Genomic DNA, 9,051 nt, shown 5'->3' with positions numbered 1-9,051 from the left:
TCAGACGTTTTATCATGTTAGAAATATATGTTTAAGATAGAATCATTGAGCAAAATAGTTGAAACTGGATAAAAAATTATATCTACCATAACGGTGGAGGGGGGAGGAAGAGTCGTCAACTACAATGCTTCCACATCGATCCACGGTGGCGCTGGTACTCTTGTCAATAAGTCATGGTATAGAGCTTATATCATCGACGTGGTAGGTTGGGTCTCCTCGCCTGCCCCTCACCTTTGTTCTCCATGCTGAAGGTATGTGCTTTAGATTGTTGTCACTAGTATCTCTAGCAACGTCAAGCGACTTCCCGACTGTATTTATCAGGACTACCTGGCTCCAGTGATGTAGAGTTGGTGTTGGTATGCTTCAAAATGCTACCGTTAGAATTTAACCTCCGATGATTTTATCAGTTAGCAATCTGGCCTAACAATTGGCAAAGTTAATACTCCTACGTTCTAATCTTTTTTCCTTCACTAGAAAAAAATACAGTTGTGAAGCCCGTTATCATTGATGCCTTTCCTATAATCTAGTTTAATAACTTGTACAAAATATTAAGACTGAGTTTAAAACAACGAAGCAAAAGCCATTTATGAACATGGCTGAAACATTAGCATATGAGTGCATGAGTATGCACGCAGGCCCATATGATAGCTAGACAATGCATCATGCACTTAAAAAACCTATGTTCATTTTGCAACCTCTATGTTTGTGAATATCACGTAGAAATCTCGAAATTATTTGAACATGAGAGATAGATAGATATGGAAGATAAGTGTGTCAAATTTATTGACTTCATGGGTTATTAATTTGTATCTCTATATATACATATAAAAAAGATATGTAGATATGTACAAAATTGATTGGCCTATGTATTGAATCTTTTTACCATGAAGTGCCATTAAATGACCTAAGCCAAGAAATCTGCCTATAGATGAAATTTCGTGCGTTGGATGTGGGAAGAATGATCACCGAAATTAAGAGAAAGGATATGCTTACCTTCACTGGTAATGTGTGTGGATCATATATGTAGCCAAGTTGTCATGGGGAGATATTAATCAATTATTTGCAAATATGTATGCAATAAAACTCCATTGATGCATGTGTCACTAGCAGCCAAATCCGAATGGAGATCCTGTGTGCTTTGCATATTTGAGAGCGGCAGAAACCATGGTTTGAGTCTTGCATTCTAAGATGAGAACACATGTCATGCATGCGCGCACAAGATACGTGTTCTATCTATCTACACCGAAATTGATCAATACTCAATAGGCATGCGTGTGTTGTTTCTACCAATCTTCTTGCGTATATTATGAGGCCCCTGGCAATTATTAGCATTGGCATAATAAGAAAAGATTTTTTTCAAAGAAAGGCACAATGTCAAGGTCAACTTAAAATAGTTTGGCATGTTCCTGAGAGGGTCATAAGAATTAATTGTCTTAACTATAGTTCAATCTACTTTAGTATGGACCGACAAACTATCAATGTGCCAAATTAATTAGCGAAAGTAGGACTGCACACAAGAGGGCTATAAATACACTATCTTACTCCCCAGTCTCCATCCCCAAGCTATAACCCATCTTCATAGTTCATACTCCTCATAATTCTATAGCGTTCAACTACCCACTTTCTCATGGATCCAATAGTCAACCAGGGGTGGACCTCATCCGAGGTAGAGGAGGCATGCTCACTCATTGCTAGGCTCAACACCAACAAAATCATGTACGACGACAACGATGACAAGAACAAGAAGCATAATTACATCATGAATTCTCTCCATGCATTGTTTCCTTCAAAGACCATGAAAGAGGTAACAGATCTTTATATTAATCTCGCCGTGGAAATGCATATGATCCAACGGAGGGAGGGAACCCATGTTACTAGTGGTAGCCCACAAAACATTTTCACCTTTTGTGACCCTGTCAACGGTAACTATGAGCTACCGAAGGAGGAGAATGGTGCTAGCAGCACACACGTTATCTACACCATGGGCGACCATGCGAATGAATACTTCGGTGTACGAGACGAGGCAACAATCATGGACAATAATGGATTGTCCTTTGGTTGTGTAATGGAGGATACGGGGATCACGGTGACGGGTGAGGCACCGCTGATGGCAGACACCAACAAGATGGAGGTGTTGGAGAACAATATTTCCATAGATCAACCAGTTGTTGCCCCACATCAATGTGGTTTTTGGATCGACGAGGAACACAGGTTCGCCCATGGTTGTATACCCTCCATTGTCATGTAGTTTCAATTGTTGTTTGTTTTCAGTGAACATATACTAATTAAGAATGTTGTGCATATTTATTATGTGAGATCAGTAGCTTATGTTTGTGATAATATTGTACTTTACTAAATGTACACTGGACACTGTCAATTTCCATTTACAGCATGGGCGGCCTTGTTAATGAAAACTTTGAGGTACAAGAGGACGAGGATACGACCATGATTGATAATGGATTTTCATTTCGTTGCGCACTGGAGGATACAACGCAACTGGAGGATACAAGAATCAGGAAGATGGAGGAGGCTCCGATGATGGTAGACAAGAACAAGAAGGTGGTCTTGGAGAACAATACTTCCACTGATCGACCAGTTGTTGCCGCACATCAACGAAAGTATTGGACCAAAGAGGAACACAAGTTAGTCGATACCTATATTCTTCCTTGTCATGTAGTTTTAGTTGTTCTCTATCTAAAATCGACACATGATAATTAAGCTCTGCGAATTAATTCTATGAGGCAGGTGTGTTAAATTGATATTGCACTTCACTAAATGTATATCTGGACGTTTACAATTTACATTTTTCATAAATACTAATCCCTGCAAATAAGATATAGATGAACTTTCTTTCTGGCTTAAAAAATTTATGTGATTGGACCTTGATTAAAAAATAGAAAGGCAGTAAATTAGGCCATTAAATTCCAATATGGCACGTCTTGTCACAATCAAACAGATCAATAACCTGTAATGATTCTCGTTTCACTATAGAGAAATAGAGGTATGGTAAATTTGAATTTGTAATATGTTGGTTGTCAATATGTTAGAAAATGTTCATTCAATTATGGATTTCTGATATACATATATTCTATCCAGTGCCCGTAAATAAACAAAAGTAAGCATGTGTTGTTGTAGTGGTTCGAACCTGTCAAACTGGAACTTTGCTTCAATCTATATTAGTTGCTTCAATAAAACAACTGCACAATTTATCTTTCAGTAAACAATTTTACCGAACAATTCTTTTGAACATTGTGTCCACAGGTCATTTCTTTATGGGCTGGAAGTCTATGGCCGTGGCGACTGGAAAAACATATCCAAGCACTTCGTCACCACTAAGACCCCTGTCCAAGTTTCAAGCCATGCACAAAAGTTTTTCAAGAGAATACAGAAAAAGGGATCGTCAGGGACAAAGCGTTACAGCATCAATGATGTCAGGCTCCATGACAATGAGCTATTGGCAGCAAATAATAGTTCTGCCCCTCGGCAAACCCTTTCTTTCACCGGCCTCAGTAATGACCCAAGCTTTAGGTTGCAGGGTCCGACGAGCTCGTTCGCAGTCATGAACAACCTAACTCAGTGCTCCCCTTCCATATATAATCAACAAGTGGGTCAGCAGCCAATGTGGAGTGAGCAGCAGATGATGGGTTCTGTTGCAGCTGTAATGGACGGGGTAGGAAGCTATGTGCCTGATGGCCAACAAGGGAGCTTATTTTTGTCTTGGCAATGTATGAACAAGATGTAGTAGATCGTAGGCTTGGGCCATGTTTGGAATTTATTGACGTATTTATTGGGCCATGCTTGGGCCATGAATGGAGGATGAAGAGATCAGGGGCACGATTGGCATTTATTGACGTATTTTCATGTTACGTTCTTCTTGCTCTAGAGACCTAGGTTGGGACGTAGGCTTGGAAGATTATATATGAAATGGCAGAGATGGCCAAAAGAAGAAATTAGTAGATGATCATTTATCGGAATGGGTCATTTCATAAAGAAACATTGGATAGTGTTTTTTTCCTTCTTTTGGCCACAGGAGTTGATCCAGTCCCCTTGAAGTTCATTTGCGCCATTGTAGATTGGACCCTTCGCTAATATCTCTCGTATTTTTTCCCATTAACATGAGGATTTATGGGGAGTTTGTAATCAGTATACTAATAGATGGAGACATGGAAGGACATATTGGAAGTACGGACAGTTGAGAAGAATGAGTAGGAGGCTGAGATGGCGAAGTGGGAGATGCCGCTAGTCCAAGATAATGAGGTGGAGGTGCTATTGAAGCGATTCGTTCATCAATCAGCAATTCCACAAGAACGGTGCTTCAGGCCAAGGAAGAAAGACACACTCAATCATTTGTTATGTCCTTGTCGTTTTCCCCAATTAGGTCTTTTTTTGTTGTCTTTGCACTGCTTTTATGCGTGAATGTTGCTTCTGTCATGTATAGTGCTTTAGCAAGTGTTCCAATATGAATTAATAGATACAGATTTACAGGTTTAGTTTTTTCTGTTCTTACTGAACTATAGACTTATTGTTGTCTACCGTTATCTACTAATTTCAGTTACTTCTTTTAAAAAGTGCCTCCTAGAGAGGTTGAGTGATGGGAGCTACTCGATCTTGATTAATGCATTGCTTTGGTCTCATCATTGTGATGTTTGTCGTTAATGGGTGGAATCTCAACTCACCGGCCCTGGTCTATGTCGGAAGTTGAAATTCCCCATACCGCATCATGCCAGCTCCTCTTCAGAGTTGCCCAAACCCTTAATGTTACCTCTAAAAGGGGAAAACTTGTATGCTAAAGAGAACATCTGTAATCAAGGCCTCAAGCGAAAGGGAGTTCACCAGTCACACGGGAAAGAGGCCGAGACGTCTACCATCCAGAGATCAAGATTAGGAGGCTCAAGGCGTTCGCAACCAGGAGTCCAGGAAAGGAATGCGTCCAACCGACTCAAGACCGGGTATAAATACCCGTGTGCCAGAACCAAAAGGGGGCACCTTCTACTTCGACGGCCAAGATAACGGAAATAAAGCCCTAGCTTAGACCTAGATTAGATCTAACCTTAGACATAATAGAGCCTCTGTTGAAATAATAAAGGCCCTGATCCGAGCATAAAGGGCACACTTTGAACTAAGACTGATTCAGAGGAGCGAAGGTGAATAGACTTCACATGTCAAAACGAGCTTGGGAAAACTCATTCTAGACATAAGTGCCAGATCTCGTGGACAAAAAATGCATCTGTACTTTGTGACAATGTACGCAGAACATGCATGTAAACAACCCAACTTGAATATTGACACGCATACTCAATCAAGTGAGTCTCAATCAACCATAGCACAAACGTCCATAGACAACTGTGTGGAGATCACTAAATTCAGTAGCAGTGGTCAGCCATGTATTAGCTACTCTATAACTTTATTTCTATGTACTCAATTCCACATAAGAAAATTCCAGTTCTGACATAATTTATCTTATGAGCTAAAAGAAAATAATTTTGGAAAAATTAATGTTAAAAGGAAAGGATGCCCACAGGTACTTGGAGGCCGATGACACGGATGCTGTCCATGAGCTCCTGCACCTTGTCAGGATCATTAGCACGTGTTCACATTAGCGGCTTCCAGATATCTTCCAGTGGGATCTCCATCACCACAGGGCATTTCTTCTCCGAGTCACTCAGTGGGGAGAGCCCAGCTGCACCTACACCGTTAAATATGAGCCATTGTTACTTCAGTGTATGTTCAAGCGCGCAGTCTGAACTTAAACATCAGAAATAGACTTCTGAAATTACAAGTTTGTAACTGAATCCTGTCATGTATATTCAACACCATGGTCGATCTCAACAACGCCCAATTGGACACCATTTACACACGATTCCCCGTCCAAATTGATCTCTAATTTTGCCACCTAAGGATAATTAGCGAAGAAGTTGGAATTAAATCTTACCGGATTCAACTGAACCGCTATGGCTTCAGAATGGACCATGAAATCGGTGAGAGCGGTAATACTAAGATTCGGCTCCTCGCAGGCTCGAACCTCATCTTACTATGGTTGAACAGAACTCCAAGATCTCAAACAATTCCACAGGGAAATACAAGAAGGGGCAACAGGTAAAGGCAGACCTACCATTGGAGGACGAGACCGAGACGGCGAGGCCGCACCGCCCGCTCGCGCTCCTCCCCCGGAGAACAGGGGCGCTGGGGACGGCGGCGCAGCGGTGGAGGAGGTAGCCGGCCGTCGGCACGATCTTTCCCAAATCCAAGCTCGAGGTCGACGCCATTCGTGGTCGCGCTGCTGCTGCTGCTGCTTCCGTTTTCTTGCGGCCTCTCTGCTTAACGTGTCTGAGCGTCGCATCGATCTGCACCATAGGAATTCAATGGGCCTTGCAGTTCCAAAACGTGTAAAGTGGGCCGCACACTGTTTCGTCGATTTTTTTCCTGAATATTGTTTTTTACCAAATCATGAAACTATAATCATGATCCCAGAAGTTTCACTTCTATCACCCTGTGGCTGCTGCTTTCACTTCTATTACCCTGTGGCTGCTGCTTTCACTTCTATCACCCTGTGGCTGCTGCCAGGAACGAAATGGGAGACCCATGGGGACGACGCGTTGCCACAGAAAGGAAGTTCCGGGTCAATGTTCAGTGGCAGTTCCGAGAGTGACTCCACCTAAAACTTGTCCTGAACACGGCCTCAGTTTAGCGAGCGAACTTCTAGCGACACTGTTGAATCAATGAAATATCTAGTTATCTAGGTATCTTTCAAAGTGAAATGGCACGGTTGACCCGGAACAAAAAAAAAACAGCTCCGAACTGTTCAAACTAGGTTTGTTCTTCGAGTATGAATAACCCCATGTGGCTCATTATTATTAGATGATAATCTATGAAAGTGCCGGGACTTAGAGAAACTCATACAAAGGAATGCCTTTTTTTCTTGAAACACTTGTAACTTTATTCATACTCATAACAATTACAGGTACAGTGATTTTGACCCAAGATCCAAGAAAATACAAAGTAACTCATTTGACTAAGAATTACAATGAAATTTCTTGAAATCAACTTCTTCACGGTATCAATCTCTGCTCAAAGAAATACTCCAAGGACTTTGGCAAATAGGTTTCAATTGGACTAGAGTAATGATGTTGTCATGTGGGGCCAGCCCTATAGGCGCAAGGGACCTGTGCGGGCAGGCCCTGCACCTGCCTAAAAATATGCCCTAGTTTAATTTTAGTTTTTTTAGATTAGGAGTCTGGGTATTAGTTGGAAAGGTTTAGTCCCGTAGAAGGTTACCCTGCCAACACCCAATTGTAATAGGAGTCTGTCTGGTCTTGTAATTAGGCTATATATAGCCAGCCCTTGGATCAATAAACGCAAGCAGAAAATAACCCACAACCTCACCTCCTTGCTCCTGCGCCTCGGCGCCCCTCCTCAACCCCCTTCTCCAACTATAGGCCGGCGAGGGCCTCGCCCTCGTCCTATTACAACCCACGACTACAACCTGCGCGACAATCAGCCAGTCCGTGACAACTTGGCATCAGCTTCCTCGTCGATCCCAGCGCCCATGTCTCCGCCACCGCCGCCGGCGCCCCTGCCGCAAACCCTAGCAGACCTCGCGACCAAACAGCACGAGGATCATGAGGCCGTGGTCGCCACTTTGAACAGCCTCTCGGAGGAGAACCACACCGCTCGGACAGAGCACGCCGAGGACCGCGCCACCCTCCAGTCCATCGCCGAGACACTCAAAACCCTCCAGGGCCAGCTTGCGAACACATCACAGCAGCAGCGCGCGCAGAACCTGGCCCTCCTTCGGCTGGAAGGCAAGGGCACGCCTCAATTGGGTGGTACCAGGCTCCTGCGGCCCCCAGATGCGTCGTCCCACACTGGGGCCCCGGTCGATCTGGCGGATCGGGCTCCGCGCCTCTACAAGATTGATTTTCCCCTCTTTGATGGGGCCAGCTATCCGCGGCCATGGCTGACATGCTGCAATCTCTTCTTCCTCGGGCAGCAAACGTCGGAGTCGGATAAGACGTGGCTCGCCTCATACCACCTCACCGATGTCGCCGCATTATGGTATGGCCACCACGAGGCTAAGCTAGGCCAGCAGTTGTTCTGGACCGAGTTTCAAAAACTGATCGCCAACCACTTCGGACCGCCGACGCGCGCCAACCCCTTTGGCGAGCTGATCTCCACCCGCCGCTCCGGCACCGTGGCGGAATACTCCAAGCGCTTTCTAGAGGATCTTTCTCGGGTGCGCCCCATTGCTGACGACGATGAGCGGGATATCGTCACCAACAACTTGGGCGAGCCTATGAAAACTCAGGTCGAGATGCTGAAACCGGCGACTTTGGACGCGGCTATGGACTTAGCAATCTCCTTTGAGCACCTCAATACCGTCACCAGCACTGCGGCCACCCCGGGCCTGCCCAGCCGTCCACTCCGCCCCATGGCCGCACCTACTCCGGCCTTACCGGATTCCTCCAACCCCACGCCCGCACTCGTCTTTAAAAGACTCACGCCCGCCGAGATGGATGAACAACACGCTAAGGGTCTCTGCTTCAATTGTGATGAGAAGTTCGCGCGGGGCCATCGCTACAAACGACTGTTCTACATTCAATCCGTCGACGCTGAAGAGGAGCAGTTTGAGGATTTCCAGGAGGCACAAATCTCACTCTTGGCTGTCATCGGAATTCCCACCAGCGACACAATGCAGGTCACTCTTCGCATCGGGAGCTGTGACTTGGTCACCTTGCTTGATTCAAGGAGCACTCATAACTTCATCCACGAAGAGTTGGCCACCATCGTCGGGCTGCCTTTCTCCTCCAATCGTCGCTTGGGAGTCACGGTCGCTAATGTCGATAAGGTGACATGTCGGGGACTCCTCCAGCAGGTTGCGATCACCATTGACAAGGAGCGTTTCGTTGTTGATCTGCATGCCATTCCATGGGGCGGGTTTGACATTGTCCTCGGTACATGATTCCTCAAAACTCTTGGGCCAATTCTCTGGGATTACACTACGCAGTGGATGTCGTTTTGGCACTCGGATCACCGTGTGGAGTGGTCGGGCCT

The 9,051-nt window shown here is 44.8% G+C and overlaps 1 protein-coding gene across 1 annotated transcript; it reads left to right on the top strand.

Annotated features, from left to right (window-relative positions):
* The first annotated feature begins 1,545 nt into the window (after positions 1-1,545).
* LOC147958341 (uncharacterized) lies at positions 1,546-3,806 on the top strand. Its single transcript, XM_087536613.1, has 3 exons — positions 1,546-2,211; positions 2,391-2,642; positions 3,262-3,806. Exons 1-3 carry the CDS (start codon positions 1,628-1,630, stop codon positions 3,740-3,742), a joined length of 1,317 nt encoding a protein of 438 aa, XP_087392739.1. The 5' UTR covers positions 1,546-1,627; the 3' UTR covers positions 3,743-3,806.
* Positions 3,807-9,051: the final 5,245 nt, after the last annotated feature.

This window comes from Triticum urartu, chromosome 7A, assembly GCF_056163025.1.
Source record: "Triticum urartu cultivar PI428250 chromosome 7A, HENAU_Tu73, whole genome shotgun sequence".
Taxonomy (NCBI): domain Eukaryota; kingdom Viridiplantae; phylum Streptophyta; class Magnoliopsida; order Poales; family Poaceae; genus Triticum; species Triticum urartu.
The sequence above is the reverse complement of the archived record's forward strand: the minus strand, read 5'-3'. Positions and strand labels throughout refer to the sequence as shown.

Bases quoted from the DNA above. Each gene is read 5' to 3' on its own strand.
- LOC147958341 (XM_087536613.1), top strand. From the start codon at position 1,628: ATGGATCCAATAGTCAACCAGGGGTGGACCTCATCCGAGGTAGAGGAG. The intron at 2,212-2,390 runs GTTCGCCCATGG...TTCCATTTACAG, and splicing joins TGGATCGACGAGGAACACAG to CATGGGCGGCCTTGTTAATG. The intron at 2,643-3,261 runs GTTAGTCGATAC...TTGTGTCCACAG, and splicing joins TGGACCAAAGAGGAACACAA to GTCATTTCTTTATGGGCTGG.